Source organism: Toxorhynchites rutilus, chromosome 2 (assembly GCF_029784135.1).
Source record: "Toxorhynchites rutilus septentrionalis strain SRP chromosome 2, ASM2978413v1, whole genome shotgun sequence".
Taxonomy (NCBI): Eukaryota; Metazoa; Arthropoda; class Insecta; order Diptera; family Culicidae; genus Toxorhynchites; species Toxorhynchites rutilus.
The window spans coordinates 327206408-327230032 of record NC_073745.1 but is presented as its reverse complement, the minus strand read 5'-3'; the positions used below and the strand labels follow the sequence as shown (position 1 = coordinate 327230032).

The window sequence follows — 23625 nt, the reverse complement described above, 5'->3', positions numbered from 1 at the left end:
ACGTAGGGAGGAGAACAAATACCAATTTTTGAAGGGGATTCCTCGGTGATCTTCTCAGGTTAAAATATATCGTTGATTCGAAAAATGCTAAATAATTTCTTGCCGATCTTCTCAGGTTGCCCAAAATAACCTTAGTTGTGACGATTGAAAAATATGTTAACATATGAAGTATAAAATGTAATACGCGTGATGGATAACAAAATATATAATCGGTTCGACAGATTCTGAAGGAAGTTTATCTGTGACCTTCTTAGGTTTTTCGAGGAAAACCGCTGCCGTCGAGATTGATTTTTTTAATATAATACCAGTGATGAATATCAAGACATATCGTAGGTTCAGTTGATTTTAAAGGAATTTCTTAGGTGACCAGTTGAAAACTATATCGTCGATTTGAGTAATGTTGAAGCAGTATCTCGGATTCCTTCTTGGGTTTAAAATATAACCTCGGTTGTCGCAATTGAATAATATTTCGAAAGATAATACATGTGACGAACATCGAAATACATAGTCAGTTTTAGCGAGTATAAAAGAATTTCCTCTGTGATCTTCTCAGGTTAAGAATATATCGTCGATTAGAGAAATACTAAAAGGGTTTCTTAGCGACCTTCTCAGGTTTCCAAAAATAACCTTGGTCTCCGCGATTGAATAAATATATAGATCGAGAGTTTATAACGGAGTTTTTTATTACCTTCTCAGGTCAGGAAAAATATCTGTACTAGGCAAGATGAATAACGAAATGCATGACCGGTTCGATAAGAATGTATATTTTCTTCAAATCTCATTTCGCCGAATAATTGAGAGTTCAGGTTTTTAGAATCACATCACTTACCGCAGTGAATCCTGATTTTGCTTAACCATTCCCACTAACAACTATCCCTTCCATGATAAACGCTAGGGAACCACGCTATAAAGGCGACCCTTCTGGCCTTCGGGCGGCGTATATCATACTAACATTCCTTCCCTTCTTCTGGTGACTGTGAGGACGTGGCCGGCGTTATTGACCATTTAAAGCTCGAATCACCGAAGATTGTACAACGAGAATGATTTGCTAGGCCCAAGCGTCATTCTGTGTGTTCTTTGTGAATATGATGTAATTTGGTTGGTTCAAGTCAATCACGGAGAGCAACTACGAATTGTATAGTCTACCCAAGCTCACGCGCAAGCTCTAAAATAATCCTACGTCGAAATTTCTCTTTCATTATGATTTTCAACACATTTTGTCACTTTACTTCCATTTATGGAAGAATATCGGGAGTGAGAATTGAACTCGTGACCTTGAGCGTGAGAGGTATGGATGTTACCACTACGCCAGATCGCCTCCGCCACACTGAAATGCTCTAATTGAGAGTCTAGTTCACAACGAAGAGTAATCATTCCGTCCATGTTGGTTAATCACTTTTTAAAGATGGTCATATAATCATGACCAAAATGTTGATTCGTTGATTCGAACGTGACTCTATTAAAAATAGGACAAATTCCTCATTCGAGTGATGGAATGAATCATAAACACTAATTTATTGCATTTTGAGTGGACACTTGTAACCAGTCTTCAGAAAACAAACGCAGCGCTGTGCTTGAGTTTAATTTTCATCGTGCTCAAAGAAAACTCGTTTTCTATCTTGGTGGGAAGAGCACAAAATTCATAAGCACGACAGCGCAGAATGTACCGGGCGCAGAACTCAGATAGAGGAGATGTGTCTAAAACGCGCCTGCCGGGCAATTTGACCCGCCTGATTTTCTCGTAAACGAGCAAGAATAGAAATGCTATGGATACAGGCAATCGTGCTAGTCAATGATAGAATCCTCCCACGCAAGTTTTACATTTGTAACATGCTATAATAAAATAAATAATTTTCTTTGGAAGCGATTTTCGATGTAATTTTCTACATCGTTTCTATAAGGTTTTTGTTGTTTAAAACCGATTCAGAGGCGATAACTGGGGGTCATATCTATTGAGTCAAGTTCCCAGTGAATATCTCAGATGAAGAAAATGGTAAGAAAGGATTCTTTTCTTTCTCAATTTGATATTTTCCGCATCAGCTTACCATCGGGTAGTATGGCATACCCTCGATCGGGGCAATTTGCTCGCTTTCGGCCGTAAACATTCTCACGAGTAAACTAGCTTGTATGTGAGGGATGCCAGATGATTTTTTCAAATATCTCTGCATGGCACGAATAAACGTCTTCAAATGTAATCATAATGAACAAAAATGAGCAAACCATCACGATATTTCTAAATCATGTTCGATAAATCACACAAACAATTGTTTTCACACACTTTGAAATGACCTCAGTATGTTTTCACAAAATTAAATGCCTTGACAACGAAAACATGTCTTCACATCTGGCATCTATATTATGTGCTCAGAGAATGCAGGGAAACAAAAGCGCGGACTGGAGAATTAATACACGAATACTGGGAGAACATGCTCACCGGAGAGACAGTTTATTCTCTTCGCTGGTGGGCATGAAGGGAATAGATTGATGGATTCTCTCATTCATACAAGCTGTTTCTCTGAGCTTTATAGACTCTGAGAGAAACAACTCATGGGCATATTATACTTCTACTGGGCCATTTGACATCGTGTGATTGGGAATTTAGAATTTGGGCGCCTTTCAAAATATAATTCGTAGCTCTCTTGTTATTCAGTATCTAAAATACAGAACGATTACAGACGACTGAGGTTTAACTAATCTACGTACTGACGTAGTTGTTACCTTAAATTTTGAGAGCACGGTCAAGATAAATCCATCCTCGCTAGTGGGTGCGTATTACATACTTCTCCTATACTAAACATTTCTTCTCACTTGTGTGATGCGCGTCTCATTCTATACACACACACATACACATCAAATTCTAGCGCCCACTTTATATTGCCCGGTGTTTGGTAGAGCCCTCCAATCAAACAATCCTGAGCGATTCAGGTCTTCGGGACTGGCGCCTTCGGACTACGTTCAGCACCTTTATGAAAATCTTTTATGAAACCGCGGACAAAAATCGAGGAAAATTGCTCAAACCACGTGATTCTCGGTACTGGAATCTGCTAGTAAGGTAACTTAAGCAGCCTGACGAACTGCTGCCTCATCCACCGTATTCTCCAGATTTGGCCCCGTGCGACTTTTTTTTTGTTTCCAAACATGAAAAAGTCACTCGCCGGGCAGAAATTCGAGTCGAATGAGGAGGTCATTGCCGCCACGGAGGCCTACTTTGCAGACCTCGAGAAAACGTATTTTTCAGATGGATTAAAGAAGTTGGATCATCACTGGGACAAGTGTATCAAGCTAAATGTTGAGAAATAACTTTTCCAAAATTTCTGTTTTTGTTTATAGGCTAAGTACTTATCGGACTGCCCACGTACTTTCCATTTCCATGGGGCTCTTCCCCCGCGTGACATAAAAAGTCGGAATATTAGCGTTGCTAGCGTTCACATACAATGAAATGACACATAGTCGTAACCTCAAAGAAAGAATAATTAAAAATTACTGTATTATCTGACTCCTGCATTCCACCAAAATTGAGAGCTTTGCGTAAACACATGCGTACCTAGCATTAGTACTGTGCTCGCCATTTCGTGGGTACTCCCCCGACAAGTTAAACGAGCGGCTTCAAAAGGGGGGTTCGGGAGGCATTGCTACAAGTGTTGATAAACAGCCCTCTGGGCTTGAAAAAATATGCAGTGTATTTTTAACCATTTTTCGCGCCGAGAGCTTCGGAGCCTCTTATGACCGTCAGGAGAGCGCGATTGATGTACTCACGGCTGATTGCTAAAAGTATGTAATTGCTTCGAGGTGGTGGGAGCCGGGGGTGCTCATATGCAAATACACACACTCGTTTCACATGTTAAGCCCCAGAATTATCATTTCCGATGTGTGACTGAGCAATTACGGTGGGCCAAAATTTAATTAAATTGTAAATTAGCAAGCAGGCCCCACACAAGGGTTATGGGCTGCGGGGGAATTATGCCTGCTCCAACAGATAGGCTAATTGGGTACGCGAAGTTGTCTGTTAATTCCGTTTGAATGGGATGCTGGATATAGTTTCAACTGCGGATTCTGACGAATTTCGGGGTCTTCCAACAGTAACGATATACGGAATTATCGCTTATCGCCTGCCGTAAATGTCAGTCAAATGGAGCAACTGATAATAATTCGATGTCGGCAACCCCTTGATTTAAGGACGGAAACCGTCATCTCAGTTATAAAGACTATCAAATTCACATCGTATATCTGGAGTATGAATGTAGAGTGCAACCTGCAAACGTGTGAAAGTGAAATTGAATTTAAACTTGTCTTCTTAGACCCCAGGCCTAGAGGAAAATTAAATATTGCTTTTCTTCTGTTTACCTACTCTCACTCTAGCCAATCTTCAGTCTTTTAATTGTTTCCATTTCCATCCTTTACTCAAACAGTTTGCAACCGGACATATTACGGGGATATTGGAAGGACGTATTCACTGACGGTGCCTCCACCGCAGTGGAATCGGCTGCCATTTCTGTGTCATCTGACGTTCACTGCGTCAGGCAATGAGCAGGGCGATATCGTACAGGTAAGTCACTGTTGATCGTGGTTTTTAAGGTAGATTCCAAACTGAGGGAAGTGTGTCTAATCCATGCCCCAATAGTTTTTTTTAACTATTTATTTTATTATTTTCTATTATTACATTCAATGAATATTGCGCAAAAATGACAAAGATTTTTTATATTCATCTTTTTAAGGTTTAATTTATTACTATTATGTCAGTCGTGATATTGGTTATGATGGACTATTTCCATTTAGTTGTTTATATAGGTGGTCCGAAAAATCATAAGCATACAACACTTGCGTGAAAATTGGATTCTAGTCGAATAGATGTAGACTAGTCGCATAGAAATATTGAACGATAACTGAAAACATGTTAACTTTGAAAAATCATAACTCAAAACGAAAAAAAAACCTTTCTGATATTCGGATATGTTATGTGAAAAAGCATCAGTTTATAATAACGAGACAATGTAAACTATTAAAAAAGTACAATCAATAATTACAATATCAAAATCCCAAATTTCTGCAAGTATAATATTTTTCGAAAAGAGACTAGCTAATTGGCTTCAATTTGATATGTCCATCATCTGAATTGGTGCAGTAGTTAAAAAGTTCTTCTTGGATAGCACTAACGTTCCCAGTGGAACTTTTACCTTCTCAACATAGGTATTACTTGCGTCATTTTCTGTTAGTAGTACCTAGTTGAGATTTCTATGCCGAGCTATGCAAGCTCTAGAATACGCGTGATCACAGTGCAAGTCGGAAGAAATTTCGTTGACGAAAAATCCCCCGGCCAGAACGGGAATCGAACCCGAATCATGATAATGTGAGACGCTAACCACTCGGCCACGGGAGCACTTGGAGTAGTTCAAAAGTTATGAGTTTAAAAAAAAGTAATTTTTGGAAAACATGAGAAGAAAATGACCTTTCGGACCACCCTGAAAAGGAAATGGTCACCTATTTAATTTGATATGTAGATCATCCGATTCGGTACAGTAGTAAAAAAGTTATGAATTTAAAAAAAAGACATAAACAAAAATGGGGAAAAAAATTAATTTTAAGGCAACCCAAAAATGGAAAAGATTACCCTAATGATAAAAAATACGAATCTAATGTTTTGCAATAAAGAGCAAAACTTCCGCTTTCCACGAAAATCTGAGAACCACTATACCGGTTTGACATGGAATGGCTGTATATAAACACTTCCATCGCACTTCTAGGTGGATTGACACTATTTTCGTAACTCAAATAATCATTCAAGACACTTACATGTTGTTAAATTATCTTGAAATTATTGAGAAATTGATTCCTGAACACAATGCTTAATAGAAAGTTATATTCATCACATTGACCCTTTGTCACCCCTCTAAGGGGTGAGATTGGGTCAACCTTCATTGATTCGTAGTTCAGTGAAAAATAAATATTATTCAACAATTCCTACATTTCTACGAAAGCATAATTGTGTTTTACTCTAATTTACGATAGTTATTCAACGAAAAGTTCGAAAACTACAATTTTTAACCCATTTTCACCCCCATTGACGGTACATGTTCCTAACACATTAAATGCGTATTCGAAAGGCAACCACTGAAAGGAGGAAAAGACTGAGTTCTGAACAAATCCATGTATAAATTCCTCTTGACGAATTTCATGCCAACTCGACTAGCCGTTGGCAGCGCTATCTCAGATAGCAGTGAAACGTCGTGGGTGTAAAGACATGGGGCAACTTTTCTTTGAAAAAAATTCAACTTATCCTAATTTTGTATAAAATCAAGTTAGCGATATGGTGTATTCGACAAAGTTTTCGATTTTATTAAAATATGAACTTTTGTCGAAGACGTCAGCTTTCTATCTGTTATAGTTTTTGGAATATAAGTCATTTTTGGGTGAAGACTCCTGAAAAATATAATATTTTTCTCGTAACCTTTTTGGGTGTAAATTCTCACGTTTGATATGTTCTTGACATGCTCCTGAATAGCGAAAAGTTAGCAGAGCCTGTAAACTACGATAATTTATACATAAAAATGTTACAAATTAAACATTAATAGTATTTTTTCAAAGAAAAAAATTGAAAAGTTGTTGTTCGAAAAACTTTCTCCATGTAAATGTGCCCATCGTTCGATGTATGGAAAACTTGTTGGAAATTTAAAGGGCTATTTATATCTATTTTTTCTGATTTTTAAAAACATATGTTTTCAAGAAAAATTAATTTTAATTCTTAAAATTTTTTTTTTCAATGAAATTTTTTTCCAAAAATCTGTTTCATATTTTTTTATGAAAACCTAAAGAATTTCCTACATTCAATTCTCTGATCAACTTTTTGAAAATCATATAGTTTTTAAATTAAAATTTTTCGAAAAAAAGACGAAAAAACTCCAAATTTTTAAAAACAATCTATCAGACCTACAGAATTTTAATCAAAGAATGAAATATAGAAAATTATTTTAGTTTTCCTTAAAAATTATCAAAGAATTTTTTGGAAAAGAAATTCATTGGAAATAAAATATTTTGAGAATTTAAATTCATTTTTCTCGAAAACATATGCTTTTCAAATTCTAAAAAAATAGATATAAACAGTCCTTAAAATTTCCAACAAGTTTTCCATACATCGGACGATGGGCACATTTACATGGAAAAAGTTTCTCAAACAACAACTTTTTCATATTTTTCTTAGAAAAAATGCTTCTTCTTCTTCTTGTATGGCTCTAACGTTCCAGTGGAACTTTTGCCTTCTCAACGTAGCATTACTTGCGTCATTTTTATTAGTAATACTTGGTTGAGATTTCTATGCCGAATAACACGCCTTAAATGTACTCTGGAGTGGCAAGCTCTAGAATACGCGTGACCACAGTGCAAGCCGGAAGATTTTTTTTTGACGAAAAATCCCTCGGCTAGAACGGGAATCGAACCCGAACCCCCGGCATGATAGTGTGGACCGCTAACCAGTCGGCCACGGGAGCACGGGGAAAAATGCTATTGATGTTCAATTCATTACATTTTTAATTTTAATTAATGGCATTTTAAATGCTCTGCTAACTTTTCTCTTAGAAACATGTTAAGAACATGCCAAACGTAATAATTTACACCCAAAAATTGTTACGAGCAAAACATTTTTTTTTCAGGAGTCGTCATACAAAAATGAACTGTATTCCAAAAGCTATAAAAGATAGAATGTTGACGTCTGCCACCAAACGTTTATATTTTAATAAGGTCTAAAACTTTGTCGAATACACTATATCACTATCTTGACTTTAATTAAAATTAGGATTAGTTTTTTTTCAAAGAAAACATGAAAAAGTTGTCGTTCGAAAAACTTTTTTCCCTGTAAATGTGCCCATCGTCCGATGTATGGACAACTTGTTGGGAAATTTAAGGGATATTCATAAATGTATTCTTGAGAATTTAAAAAAAATACGTTTTTGAGAAAACATAATTTTTTAATTTTAAAATACTTTTGTTGTCCGCGAAATTTTTTTCCAAAAAAATGTTGGTATTTTTTGTGAAAATTTAAACAATTTCCTACATTTCATCTTTTGACAAGAATTGTATATGTATCATAGTTTTTATGTTATAATTTTTTGTAAAAAATTAAGAAAAAAAATGACTTTTTCCAAAAAGTAGTCTAATTCTTTTTCGAATATTTCGAGTATTCAAATTTGCTCCTAAGACGAGTTGTCATGAAATTCGTCTCATCTATCTATATATATATATATATAAAAATGGAGTGATGTCTGTCTGTCTGTCTGATTCTTATAGACTCGGAAACTACTGAACCGATCGACATGAAAATTGGTATGTAGGGGTTTTTGGGGCCGGGGAAGGTTTTCGTGATATTTTGAGACCCCTCCCCCCTCTTTAAGAGGGGGGCTGCAATACAAATGAAACACAAATTTCTGCATTACTCGGAAATTAACCAAGCAAACGAAACCAAAGTTGGCATGTGAAAGTTTTAGGGTGCAATAAATGTTTCTATGATGGTTAGACAGTCCTTCCCCCACTCAAAGGGGGGGGGGGCTGCCATACAAATGAAACACAAATTTCTGCATTACTCGAGAATTAATCAAGCAAATGAAACCAAATTTGGCATGTGGAGGTTTTAGGATGCAATAAATGTTTCTATGGTGATAAGATACTCCTTCCCCCTCTCTTAGAGGGGGCTGCCATACAAATGAAAAACAATTTTTTGCATTACTCGGAAATTCATCAATCAAACGAAACCAAAGTTGGCATGTGAAAGTTTTAGGGTGCAATAAATGTTTCTATGATGGTTAGACAGTCCTTCCCCCACTCAAAGGGGGGGCCGCCATACAAATGAAACACAAATTTCTGCATTACTCGAGAATTAATCAAGCAAATGAAACCAAAATTGGCATGTGGAGGTTTTAGGATGCAATAAATGTTTCTATGGTGTTAAGATACTCTTTCCCCCTCTCTTAGAGGGGGCTGCCGTACAAATGAAACACAAATTTTTGCATTACCCGAGAATTAATCAAGCAAATTAAACCAAATTAGGCATATGGAAACTTTAGGGTGCAATGAATGTTTCTATGGTGGTTAGATACCCCTCCCCCCTCTCTTAGGGGTGGTTGCCATACAAATAAAACACAAATTTCTGCATTACTCGAGAATTAATCAAGTAAATGGGCGGGACGAAGTTTGCCGGGTTAGCTAGTTCTATATAAAAAAAATACGCCTCTATCAAAATCTGACCGTAATATAGCAACAAATGATCTTAATCAACTTATTCCGATCATGACAAGTAGGAGAAATACCAGAAGTATTGAAAGAATGATGAAAATATTTTTGTCCGCTTGCTGTTATGGAAATTTCCCATAGTGTGATCGGGGCCCGGGAGCTTTGACAGGTGTTCGAATAGGTCATTCAGGACTCACACGTAGTTTTTTCCTGCAACCCGCAGACTCCTCAATATGCAGATGCAAACAAAGATTCTCAATTGAGCATAGCGTGTTCGTAGAATATTTTTGAAGAAATGATATATATCCCACCTTCATCGCTCATTCTTCATGCGCTGATTTTTCACGAAGTGTCAGCATTTCAAAACTCACTTAAAAAATTCGACCCCACACGCTGTACCTCCAAATTTTTTTTTGTCAAATGTAAATTGTAAATTGTTATAAAATGAATTTAATGTGATACTTTAAAACAAAGTTTAAACTAATGAAAAACATATGTAATAAAATAAAATAACTATCGGTTACTATACAAAATTATATTATTTTCTAAATATTGTTCTCTTCAAATCCTTCTTATTAAATTTCAGAGAAGGTTTGAAGGATTTATAACTATCATTAGCGGATATATTATGGCGTTGTCGGTACCATTGAAGATAAAAAGAAATAAAATTAAAAAATGAAGAGGAAATACCTTTTTTCATCGAGACAATGCTATTCACTCTCAGTCGATCGCAACCATAATAAAGTATTGCCGTTCAAACGAATTACTTTCCTTGATATCGTGTTATCGGGATCTGGATCCAAGCGACAGTTATTTGTTTACAAAACTATAGAGTTGTTTCATTGATCGTCCTACGGAATTGTTATGTTATGTTACCCAACAATCATCAATCAAATTAGTAAGTTGAATTACCTTCGAACAATAGCATTGGGTGCTTAATGAGATGATATAATGAGCTATACTTTGTATAAAAGATTATTCAGAACAAATTGAAGCTGTTGTTTACCATTGATATTTACTTGTATAGTTTGTCAGAGAAACGTTTCGAAAATGTTTCTTTAGCTGTGAAGCAGCTTTTGTACAACTCATGACGGACTACTGGAATGGACATGTGCTGCAAGAGTTTTTTTGAGCTGATATTTGACTGCTTAACATTACAGTTTTAAGGGGTCCATCGGAGCAAATGGTTCGATTGAAGATCAGCATCTCATTCTTCGGCATAAGCTTCGAGTAACCGGTCATGTGCTGTGAGCGTCTCCGTTAAAGCATTGTTTTCGGTTACCGTTGGCTGTTATTTTTTTTTATTGCCCGGGTGTGCTTTTTTCGCGCGTTTTCGAACTGTTCGAGATATCGTAAAACGCAGTGTGAACTCGATTCGCTACTCACTTACAGCAGTGTGAAGGAGAGCATCACTTCTTAGTGGTGTGTGATAGTGCCGAGCGCTCAAGCGCTCCGATTGAGAAGCAAGCAGCGGTTGCCAGTTCATCAGCACTGGGGTGCATTGTGGTGAATAGAAATAAATAAGATATAAGATTTATTTTTATGGCAGACTTATCTCACTTCTTAACTAGGCGAACCTAGCCAGAATTTTCACCTGCCCCCGGGCTTCTGAATGCCAAAGGGGGACTAGGCTCTGCGGAATGCACGTATCTGCATGCTCGTGCTGTTTCAGTCCTGACCGAGAAATTGTCGGACAATCGCGCAGGTGCTAAGGATGACCGACTTTTGGATGCCGGCCAATTCCTTCTCCATTTTCAACACCTTTAGCGCTTCCAGAAGTGTCTTCGGGACAATTCCAGTTCCAGAGAGAACGACTGGAACAATTCTTGGGACCTCCCTTAGCCCCCACAGTTCCTTGAGCTCCACGGCCAATGGTCGGTACTTGCAGATTTTGCGACCGTGGGTCTCCTCCAGATTCTGGTTCAGTGGAATAGCGACATCGATGATGGTGACTTTGCGGTCGCTCTTGTCGTAAACCATTATATCTGGACGGTTGTGGTGGATCGAGAGGTCGGTCAGAACAGTGCGATCCCAGTACAGCTTGAAACGGTCATTTTCCAGGACAGGTGCAGGCAGGTACCGGTAGTTTGGTACGTTGTCTTCCAGTAGAGCACATTGGAGCGCCAGTTGTCGATGAACAATACGGGCCACGTTGTTGTGGCGCTCGGTGTAGGCTGCGTTGGCCAAAACGGGACAGCCTCCCATAATGTGTTCTATGTTTTCACCTGGTTGATGGCACATCCGGCAAATGTCATCAACGTCTTGATGCCAGACGTACCGCCTGCAGTTTCTCGTCGGCATTATCCTGTCCTGGATGGCTATCATGTCGGCTTCTACTACTGAAGAGAGTTCACCACGCGTTAGCCACAGATTAGATGCGGCCTTGTCGACGTGTGGCCGGTCCAGTTGATGGGGGTGGGCACCATTCACTGCCTTCTGCTTCCAAGCTGCAATCTTCTCCTCCACTGTCTGCAGATTGCAGTTTAGTTGGTACTCCGCTTGCGCCAAGTGCAGAGCGCTGTATCCTCTGTCAGCGGCGCAGACAGCCCGGTATAGCGCGTTTTGGTTGGCCCGTTCTGCGAAGTACTCGCGCAGTTGTCGTACCTGGGCAACACACAGTGCAGATATGTCGACTATTCCAAGTCCCCCTTCTTTGCGTGGCAGTGAAACTCTCTCCAGTGCCGATTGAGGATGGTGCATTCCGGCCTCTTTAAATGCTTTCCTCATCCTCCTCTCAAGGTCCTCTAGGTCAGTTTTGCTCCATTTGACTACACCAAAACTGAAGGTCAGCAGGGGAACCGCGAATGTGTTGATCGCGCGTACCTTGTTCCCCGCGTTGAGGAAAGTCCTCAGGACACAGTTCACTCGACTCAAGAACTTGTCTCGCAGCTCCGTCTTGATGTCGGAGTGGCGAATCCCGGTGAGCTGTCGGAATCCAAGATATTTATAGGATTCGCCACGAACCATGTCTCTTATGAACTCGCCGTCATAGACCTCGTAACCTCCGGATTCGGTAAGCTGCCCTTTCAGCAGATGGACACAGCGGCACTTGTCAAGGCCGAACTCCATGCAGATGTCCCTGCTTATGTCTTCGACAACCCGGATAGCTACACCTAGACGCTGACGTGAATCAGCGTAGACCTTGAGATCGTCCATGTAAAAGGTATGGGTCACTTCTTCGTGGGCGCCGTCGCCATACCTTATTTTATAGCCATGACCGTTTCTATTGAGCGTCCTACTGAGGGGGTTCAGTGCCAGACAAAACCAAAGCGGGCTGAAAGAGTCGCCTTGGAATATCCCCCTCTTTATCTGCAGCGTTCTAGACTGCAACACATTTTCCCCATCACTGAGGTGCAGAGACGTGCTCCACTGCCTCATCGCATGCTGCAGGAACCTAACGACGACGGGATCAATCTTGTATAGCTCCAATACCCGGACGAGAAACGAGTGAGGTATGGAGTCATAAGCCTTCCTGTAATCGATGTAGGCCATACTTAGGTTCCGCTGGTTATATACCGCCTGGCCGACTATGGCTGCGTCGATGATGGCCTGGTCTTTGCAGCCATGCGTATTTTTCCTGCATCCTTTCTGCTCTTCTGCGATGATATGGTGTTGTTCGCAGTGGGCAGAAACTTTGGCGGTTATGATGCTGCTTAATATCTTGTACAGACTCGATAGGCACGTTATCGGTCTGTACTTTGATGGGTTCAATGTGTTGCTGTCTTTCGGGAGGAGGAATGTGACGCCACGGGTGGCGAATTCAGGGAGGTTGTGTGGGTCACGTAGCACCTTGTTGAAGCACTCAGCTATCTTTTGATGTGCGACGGTCAGCTTCTTGTGCCAGAAGTTCTGAACACCATCGGGGCCCGGTGCTGCCCAGTTCCTCAGGTACCGCGAGGCTTCGCGGACATCGTTCTCTTCGACGATGATAGCTGGCATCTCTCCAATTTCACCACAACTCTCCTCCTCCCGTCTTAACCACATTTGCCCGTCGCGATGTTGTACTGGGGTCTCCCAAATACCAGCCCAGAAGTTCGTCACATCGCTAATATCTGGCAAACCTTCGCGGTAGTCGGGCTTCTCGTCGCTAATGTGGTCGTAGAACGCTTTTTCGTTATCTCTGAACATCCGATTTTGTTCCTGGCGCTTTGCAGAGTCAGAGTAACGTTTCAGCCGTTTAGTTAGGACGCTCAATTGCTGTACCAGTGTGTCGAGTTTTTCCGTCAGCTGGTGAGCTCCCAGCTGGCGAAGTTCAGTAGGCCGCACGATCACAGCAACTTGGCGACATAATTTCGCCGATCTGCTGCCTCTTTTGTACGCCATCAGTCTTCCAATTGCGGCGCGCTTGTTTAGGATCCGTTGCTCCAATCTCCTTCGCCATGGAGGCTCACGCCTTTCACGGAGATGTTGGAGCAGTCCGCCTCTTGGCCTAATACGGTATCCTAAACTTTTGGCGGTCGCCACAGCAGCACAGTAAACTTTCAGTTGCAGCTCCTCCATGTTCTCAGCATCAACCAAGTGCAGCGGAAGAACGTGCTCGTTCATGAGCTTTACTGCACTTGTCAGCCTGCGGGAATGCTGCAACTTCGGGATCCTGGGGCGCGACAATGGGTCTGTGTCGCGGAACTGTGAGATCGCCTCGTCGTAATGGAAGACCAGATCGCGTAGTAGTTGTTGATCTGGCTGTGGGTCTTCCGGCTCAGGGGGTTGTAGTACTGTGGCCTCCACTGGTGCTGATTCGCGTGCCCCACTCGCGAATGAATTGCTCAGCCGTACTGAACTTCGTCTCGACACATCGCTTGCTCTGTTGTTCCTGGAGCTTATTTCTCTCTGCACCTGCTGCTTGATCTCGTCGATTTGCGTTTGGGAGAGCATGTTGTTGCGTACTATCGCTCTACGCCTCGCGTTCATCGCGTTCTGATCAAGCCTCCCGACGAACTCTGGATACGCTTCCTCGAACATTGTTAGTATTCGAGGGCGACCGCTCATGTCCGTCTCCAAAGCAGTGCAGATGTAATAGGCGCGGATCACGAATTCATTCATTTCGTGTGTCCACATGGTCCGGCGCCTAGTGGTACCCACAAGTGTGGACGACTGTCGTCTGGCAGTCGCAACACGTCTCGTAGGCGCAGCGTTTCTTGGGTGATGTCGATGGCTGCTGTTTCCGTGTGGCGGTAGCTCTTCGGGTTGAACCCGGCTGGTGGCCCGCTCTTGCACATCGCCCTCCAGCCGCTGGCCGCTCGCTCTTACGCCCGTTCCAGGACCAGCTCCAGTTCGGGGACCCTCCTCGGGTGATCGCATTCTAATTACTCTTCGTGAACGTAGCTCCATTTTCTGGGTGTATCTCCTTTGCCCGGGAGACAGCGGGTTGGCAAGGCCTCCATGACCCGGGAGGCCTTCCCCGGGAGAGATATAGCGCTCTGACTCGCTCGCACCCCCTCACTTAGCCACTTTCGACACCCGTTCTCGGAGCCAAGACCAGGTGTGTGTTTCCAGTTCACGCCCGATCTAAAAATGTCGTCATATGATCTTCGTGGAGGCGTGAGATAGGAACATTTGAGACTAACAGGTAGGCTCCTACCCTATGTTGATCCCCATTTGAGAACCAATTTTTATTTTTTTTTTATTTTTTTATTTTTTAATTATTATTATTAAAACAAAATATTAGATTATAAGTACCGATTACAGAATGGCAGAAGGAGGGGGAGGATCTCCAGATATGGAGATCTCTGATGATGTCTCCCCTCTGGTTGAAAAAATTAATAAAGGAACAGCGAAGACACTTAAACGCGTTCCTACATCAGAGGATGTTTCGTCCGGGGACGAGTCTGCTAACTCTAGCAAGCCCCCCTCTAAAAAACCTGCAAATATCTCCTCTCCAACCCCCCTCGCTCCTACCCCAGCTCAGATTTCGCCTCCCCATCCTGTTGTCCCCGATCCCCTTCAATCCTCGTCATCTCCTTCTCCTTCTGTTGTCTTCTCTCCACGTGTCAAGGTCTATCCTGAAGATGCACCTGGAACTGGTCCGTGGGTTGTTTTCTTCAGGCCTAAGCCAAACGGAAAAGCACTTAATGTTATTCAGATCATGAAAGATCTGGCAAGATACTCCTCCGTGACAGAAATTTCGAAGGTTAGACCGACCAAACTGCGTGTTGTCGTGGCTGATCGGAAAGACGCAAACGGTATTGTCGTCGACCAGAGGTTTACCCTGGAATATCGTGTCTACGTGCCTTCCCATGACGTAGAAATCTCGGGGGTGATAACCGAAACGGGTCTGACGTGCAAATCAATTATGGAAGGAGATGGCAGATTTAAAAAGCTGCCTTTGATTAAGGTTAAAATCTTAGAATGCCGACAACTCGGCAAAGTATCCCAGGAAGGGAAAGAATCGAAATTTACGCCGTCCGACTCGTTTAGAGTCACTTTTGCTGGCTCCGCCCTCCCTGACTACGTTATGGTGGACAAATTGAGGCTACCGCTGCGACTCTTCGTGCCAAAGCCCATGACTTGCCTGAAATGCAAGTCAGTTGGTCACACAGCAGCTTACTGCGCCAACAAGGAGCGCTGTGCCACTTGCGGAGAGCAACATGTGGACAAATCCTGCAGTGCGATTGAGCAAAAGTGTCCATATTGCGGAGGAACTCCGCACGTGCTCTCGGCTTGTGAAACTTACAAGAGTCGCTTGGAGAAGCAGAAGCGCTCTTTAAAGGAACGCTCGAAGCGCACTTTTGCGGAAATTTTGAAGGGCGTTTCTCCATTGGCCCAACAGCAACAACCTTTAACCGCAAACAATGTCTTCGCTTCGCTGCCAGTTGACGAAATGGAAGCGGATACAGGTAACGAGGGCACACCGTACATCTTCCAAGGGAATCCCCGGCGCAAAAATGTGACCACTCCCAAAGTTCAAGGACAAGCCCCTCCGGTTATACCCTCTGTTAGCATGCCTAAAAAATCGAGTGCAGCGGACAAGCAAAATCAGGTTCCTCCTGGCTTCCGTGGGAATAATTCACCTTCGAACGACCCAGCACTCGAAGGGACATCAAAAACCCCAACTGTCCCTATTTTACCGTCAAGTTCAACTTCCCAATCGGGATTTTGAAGTTGACTGACCTTGTGGCTCAAATCTTCACATGCTTTAATGTTTCCGACTCCATCAGAACCATTGTCATATCAATGCTTCCAGTATTAAAGACAATTTTGCAACAATTGATGCAAACATGGCCCCTCCTTGCAATGATTATCTCTCTTGATGTCTAATTCAAATAGAGAGGTCGGAGATATCACTGTTTTACAGTGGAATTGTCGTAGTCTTATACCTAAATTGGATACGTTCAAATTTTTAATTCATAACTGTGATGTTTTTGCTCTGTCCGAAACTTGGCTTTCTTCGCGAGATGATCTCTCTTTCCACGATTTTAATATTATACGCTTGGACCGTGATGACAGATACGGAGGGGTGCTATTGGGGATCAATAAGTACCATTCATTTTTTCGAATTGACCTTCCACCTATTGGAGGGATCGAAGCTGTTGCTTGTCATGCAAACATCAGAGGCAAAGACCTCTGTATTGTCAGCTTGTATTGGCTTCCGAGAGCTGCGGTTAGCCGCAAGCAACTTGTTGACATGTGCTCACTTCTTCCTGAGCCACGATTGATCTTGGGAGACTTCAACTCTCACGGAACTGCCTGGGGGGAACAGTACGACGACAATCGTTCATCGTTGATATATGACCTTTGTAACAGCTTCAATATGACCGTTTTGAACACTGGGGAAACAACACGTGTACCTAAACCTCCTGCTAACCCAAGTGCTCTTGACCTCTCGCTTTGCTCGAATTCACTATCGTTAGATTGCAAGTGGAATGTAATCCAGGACCCCAACGGTAGTGATCACTTGCCAATCAAAATTTCCATCACCATTGGGTCGAATTCTTCTGAATCTATAAACATGGCATATGACCTCACAAGACACATTGACTGGAAAAAATATGCGGACGCGATTGCTCTAGCCATCAATTCCAGAGATGGTTTGCCTCCATTGGAGGAGTATAACTTCCTTTCTCGTTTGATCTATGACAGCGCGGTTCGCGCTCAAACGAAACCCATCCCAGGTTCCACTATTCGTCGAAGGCCTCCCAATCTGTGGTGGGATAGCCAATGTTCCAAGCTTTATCAGGATAAATCGAACGCATTCAAAGCTTTTCGGAAACGTGGAACCATTGAAAATTTTCAATCGTATTTGGACCTTGAAAATCAATTTAAAAACTTGATCAAAGGGAAAAAACGCGCTTATTGGCGAAATTTCGTGGAAGGTTTGTCACGAGAAACGTCAATGAAAAAATTATGGAAAGTGGCTCGAAACATGAGAAATCGCTCTTCAACGAATGAAAGCGAAGAATATTCACATCGATGGATTTTTAATTTTGCACGGAAGGTTTGTCCTGATTCCGCTCCTGTGCAAAAAATTGTTCGAGATATACCACAAGATAGGTGCGATCTTGATTCCGAGTTTTCGATGGTAGAATTCTCTCTTGCTCTCCTTTCTTGTAACAATTCGGCTCCAGGAACGGATAGAATTGAGTTCAACTTGTTAAAAGACCTCCCTGATGTGGCGAAACATCGCTTGTTGAATTTATTCAATCGGTTTCTGGAGCATAATATTGTTCCAGATGATTGGAGACAAGTGCGAATTATAGCTATTCAAAAACCCGGAAAACCCGCGTCCGACTTCAATTCGTACCGCCCAATAGCAATGCTGTCTTGTATACGGAAGTTGTTGGAGAAAATGATCTTGTTTCGCCTTGATCGATGGGTTGAAACGAATGGCCTACTCTCAGATACACAATATGGGTTCCGCAGGGGCAAGGGGACGAATGATTATCTTGCGTTGCTTTCTTCAGAAATTCAAATGGCTTACGCCGGAAAAAAACAAATGTCTTCAGTATTCTTGGACATAAAGGGGGCCTTTGATTCTGTTTCAATAGAGGTTTTGACAGACAAATTACACTCTCGGGGTCTGCCGCCTCTATTGAATAATATGTTATATAACTTGCTTTGTGAGAAGCATTTGAACTTTTTTCACGGAGATTCGGCAGTAAGTCGGTTCTCTTACATAGGCCTCCCCCAGGGCTCATGTTTAAGCCCCTTTTTGTACAACTTCTATGTAAGCGACATCGACAATTGCCTTACACAACATTGCAGCCTAAGACAACTTGCAGATGATGGAGTGGTCTCTGTCGTAGGATCAACAGAATCCGACCTACAAGAACCCTTACAAGATACTTTGAACAATTTTTCAACCTGGGCCATTGGGCTAGGGATCGAATTCTCCACGGAGAAAACAGAAATTGTTGTTTTTTTCTAGGAAGCATAGACCAGCAAAACCAAAGCTTCAACTTTTTGGTAAACTGATCACTCATGCTATGTCATTCAAGTATCTTGGGGTCTGGTTCGACTCCAAATGTACTTGGGGGGCCCATATTAGGTATCTGAGTAAAAAATGCCAACAAAGAATAAATTTTCTCCGTACAATTACCGGCACCTGGTGGGGAGCCCATCCCGAAGATCTTATAATGTTGTATAGAACAACTATTCTCTCAGTGATGGAGTATGGCAGTTTCTGTTTTCAATCAGCTGCCAAAACACACTTCATTAAACTCGAGCGAATTCAGTATCTTTGTCTCCGTATTGCGTTGGGATGTATGCCCTCAACGCATACCATGAGTCTCGAGGTTTTGGCAGGCCTACTCCCACTAAAAGATCGCTTCAATTTATTATCTCTTCGGTTCTTCATCCGGTGTAAGGTCATGAACCTTTTGGTGATCGGAAATTTTGAGCAGCTGATCGAGCTAAATTTTCACTCCGGATTCATGAGTTCATATCATGAATTCATCTCCATGCAGGTTGATCCTTCTTCGTATATTCCCAACCGTGTTTGTTTCCTTGACTACATCAATTCCTCTGTGCATTTTGATCTGTCCATGAAGCAAGATATCCATGGATATTCAGATTACCAACGATCGAGGATTGCTCCAACGATCTTCGATGAAAAGTATGGGGGTATCAATTGTGATAATATGTACTTTACTGATGGGTCCACTATAAATGAGTCCACAGGATTTGGAGTGTTCAACGAATTTTTTAGCACCTCACACAGTCTTCAGAATCCTTGCTCAGTGTATATTGCTGAATTGGCAGCAATTCATTGGGCGCTGGACAGCGTCGCCTCACGACCTGTTGAACACTATTACATTGTAACGGATAGTCTTAGCTCTGTCGAAGCTATCCGTTCAGTGAGGCCGGAAAAGCACTCGCCGTACTTCCTTGAGAGAATACGAAAAATTTTGAGTGCTTTATCCAGACGCTGTTATGTCATTACCTTTGTGTGGGTCGCTTCTCATTGCTCAATTCCGGGTAATGAGAGGGCTGACTCATTAGCAAAGGTAGGTGCGATTGAAGGCGATATTTATCAGCGTCAAATCGCCTTCAATGAATTTTATTCTTTAGTTCGTAAAAATACCATCGTTAACTGGCAACGCAAATGGAACGAAGATGAATTGGGCCGGTGGCTTCACTCGATTATCCCTAAGGTTAGCCTCAAACCATGGTTCAAAAGTCTGGACTTGAGTCGGGACTTTATTCGCACCTTCTCCCGACTCATGTCCAATCACTGTTCGTTAGACGCGCTACTCTTTCGTTTCAATCTGGCCGGCAACAATATCTGCTTTTGTGGCCGAGGTTACCACGACATCGAACACGTTGTTTGGTCGTGTGAGGTGTATCTTGTTGCCGGATTGAATTTAGAGAACTCCCTTCGGGCTAGAGGAAGGCAGCCCAATGTGCCGGTGAGAGATGTGTTGGCTCGGTTAGACCTTGATTACATGTCCCAAATATATGTTTTCCTTAAATCTATCGATGTTCGTGTGTGATTATCCTTATATCCTTATACCCTCCATTTCTTCCTTTGTGAGTAATTGGTCCGCTTGCTATAAACAGGAGAATGAAATGTAAATTCACAACAGATGTACGAATAGATTTAAGAATTGAGTGTGTGTGATTATCAACATTGTAATAATTTCCTTTTACCCCATCCTTTTCCTGAGAAAAATATGTCACCCTTTTAATCTCGAGTCCACCGCGAGTAATCGGTTTCCCACATTACTAACCATAGATTTAAGAAAATTGTTCATATATATAGTTTTAAAAATATATTTAAGATTTCGGCTCCTTTAAACTTATGTAACTAAGCCTGTAAAAATAAACGAATTTATAAAAAAAAAAAAAAAGATCAGCATCAGCTCGAAACTCTGCCATTTAATCGATTTTTTTTCCTACAGGATATTGTAAAGATATAAGTTATTCCATACCAAACCGGTATAATGGTTCTCAGATTTCCATTAAAAGTGGACCCGTATTTTTTATTTTTTCGTTAGGGTGACCATTTCCATTCTAGGGTGGCCCGAAAAATCATTCTTTTCAATATTTTCCCTAAAATACCTTTTTTTAAAAATTCATAAAAAATAAAAAAAACAGCAAAAATTCATCACTGTTTCTTGTTTGAATATCGAAGTATTCCACCACAACTTTCGCGACATGAAATTTTTAGTTAGTTAAAGAAAGTTAAAACGAACGATTACATTGAACATTTATTTGAACAAATTTTTGATACACACTACATTTATTCAACAAAACTACTAATTTTACTTAGACTACATTTAATTTTACATTACTACAGAAACAGCACAGTTACTACTTTTCACTTAGATTCTAGGATAAAGACTGGACTATAGGACATTCAAAAATACATAATTGGCCGACTATCACAAAATGAAAGGCAACACACTAACGCTCACTTCTACACTCTATTGGTTTTGAGTTCGCTTGTTTGAACCGAAATTTAGATGAGCGACAAATCAAATCGAAGCCAATGAGTTTTAAAAACTCATTGAAAAAACTCACTTTTGTTAAAAAACATTGAACTTGCAAAAACAACGGATTTGCTAGCCCTACCCGTATTTCGGATGCTTATAACTCGAACATTTCTTAACAGATCGGGAAGATGTTTGCATCAATTGATAACACGTTATTTTTCATGAGATGATCGACTGAATAACTATCAAATGTCAAACGTTATCTAAACGCCTTAACTACCAGGTTTTGATTGGTCCGATTTGCGGTTTCCCTAACACAGACTTCAAAATCGATGTACCGCTTTGTATCGATGTATCGTGGTACCGCTTTGCAAATATACATGCAAGTCAGGGATATTTTTGTTCCCACCGAGCTGTGTTTCCCTAACACGAACATCAAAATCAGTGTGCCTGGGGAAATCCGCTTTGCAAAAACATGCAAGTCGGGGATATTTTTTGGTGTTCAGTACTTTTGTACTCGCTTGTCGTTGTCCAGACCGGAATATGTTTCCCTAAAACGTACTTTTAAACTGAGAAGCCTGGGAAAATCTTCATTCCAGATACTAGAGATGAATGAACTTTCGCGGTTCGAGAACTACGTAAAAATGAGATGTGCAATAATTTCAGAGGGAAATGTGATATACAATGATCGTTTAACAATTCTTCTGTTCACATATTTTGGTAGTCCCAGACATCATATCAAACGTAAACGGACTTTCATCAAATTTATTTGTAACGAAGAAAAGAATCTATTACAAAAATTTCGATGCACTCTAAAATAATATTCGAATGGGTAAACAAGTGGATTGCGTAGTTCTACGTCGAAAATGTGCGGTCGTGCCCTAGATTCAACCCCTTAAAATTTTTTTTTTATTGCAAGTAAGGTGAGTGATACGATTAATTCTAGCTAATAAAATTTAAATTTTGATCTTTAATGTCGGTTGCTTCGTGAAATTTCATATCAATGACCAATCGTGTATTGTGAAAAATTTAGCACAAGCAGTTGTGTTAAAAATGACTTGATATATGAAACGATTTATTTCAATTTTCATAAATAAAAACCAAGGTGTGTTTCCGCTCGAGAACGAGTCGTTTGGTTCAAGCTGACTGTTGTGTTCATTTTCATACAAGAAAAGTTTATACGGCAGAAAAAATTGGAAAGGTGAAGGAATTTTAGAAAAAGTGATTTCCCATATGCTCTACATATAGTATTGGCTATTGTTACTCCAATTAAAATTCGCATTGGGTTGAATAAACACTCAGAAAGTAAAAATTATAAAAGAAAATTACCTTTTCCATTTCAAATATGTTTTCTCTATATTAAAGTAACATGTTTTTACTGATGAGAAAACCTGATAATTGTGTTCGGTATTGGTAATCATCTTATATTACATTGGTGAGTTTTTTTTTTTCTTCATTTCATCCATACATATCACAGGAGGCATCTCGTCTAGGATCACAGAGGGCGGTTTTCATCATATCTCATTCTACTTCGGTGTCTTTTATCTGTTACGCACCATCCAACGACTGTTTACCATCCTTTTGTCATCATCACTCGGTTGTGAACACTGGTGAAGTGAACAAACAATACCCAACAACCAAACAAAACGGCCCTTTTCAGGGATACCAAATCATTATCAAAAAGTTTAACGATGTAATTCTTCAAACATATCCAAAATCAACAGATAGCCTAATGAAATCCTACGTCAATCATGCGGTCGTGTCTCGGACACAACCTTCCTGTGTCTTTTTTTTTTTCAATCGACCATTAAATTTTTGTGATTTCAATTCTTATTTCAGGGTTAAAGCGAGGTAAGATATTTTCCAACGTTGAGCTTCGTTGGAAAACTGAAGCAGAAAATTTGTTTCCATGTTAATGCTTTCGCCTTCGCCACCATCACACAATATATTCGATTTGGATTTTTTTGTTGCCGTTCTGCGGCCTCGGAGATGTTTGGTTCTGCATTGGAGATGTAATTTTGCTAAGAGATATCGAAAAAACTACTTGTCTATTTAGGAAGTTCATTACTTCAGTTTCAGTGTTCTAGACAGCGAGCAATCAACATTTTATACTTAGATTTAATTTTACAATTTACTCAAATTGCTACTCGAAACGTTCGCGCTCCTCACTCAATGGAAGCATTCATTTATAGGCCTTTGTCATTGCAACCAAATATCAAAGAATTTTATTATTAAATAACTTTAATGTTTGTTCTTGCCTGCAATAATTTCGTAGTTTTTCTGTTAATGGCGTTTCCAGGTTACTCAAAATATATTCTACGACCGAGTATTGAAATTCACAAATGATTTTTAAACAGTTTACGATACTTTCTCATCTCATGCTCAGGTGTATGTGGTAAACTCCAAGAAAAAAACTAGCAATAATTGTCCGTACCAACGGAGCGTCCCACGACGTTGTAAAAATGGAAATTGCTAACCAGAATTTGCGTTCCATCGTTCTCATCTGCTGTGGCGATGTTTTTTTTTTCATGGAATGGTT

At 40.7% G+C, this 23625-nt stretch overlaps 1 protein-coding gene across 1 annotated transcript in view; it reads left to right on the top strand.

The window, feature by feature from the left end:
• The window catches only part of LOC129771902 (uncharacterized), a 473701-nt gene that overhangs the window by 226412 nt on the left and 223664 nt on the right, over nt 1-23625 (top strand). Inside the window, exon 4 of the mRNA XM_055776027.1 lies at nt 4410-4546. Coding sequence (XP_055632002.1) covers nt 4410-4546 — 137 coding nt within the window. The remainder of the gene's footprint in view (nt 1-4409; nt 4547-23625) is intronic.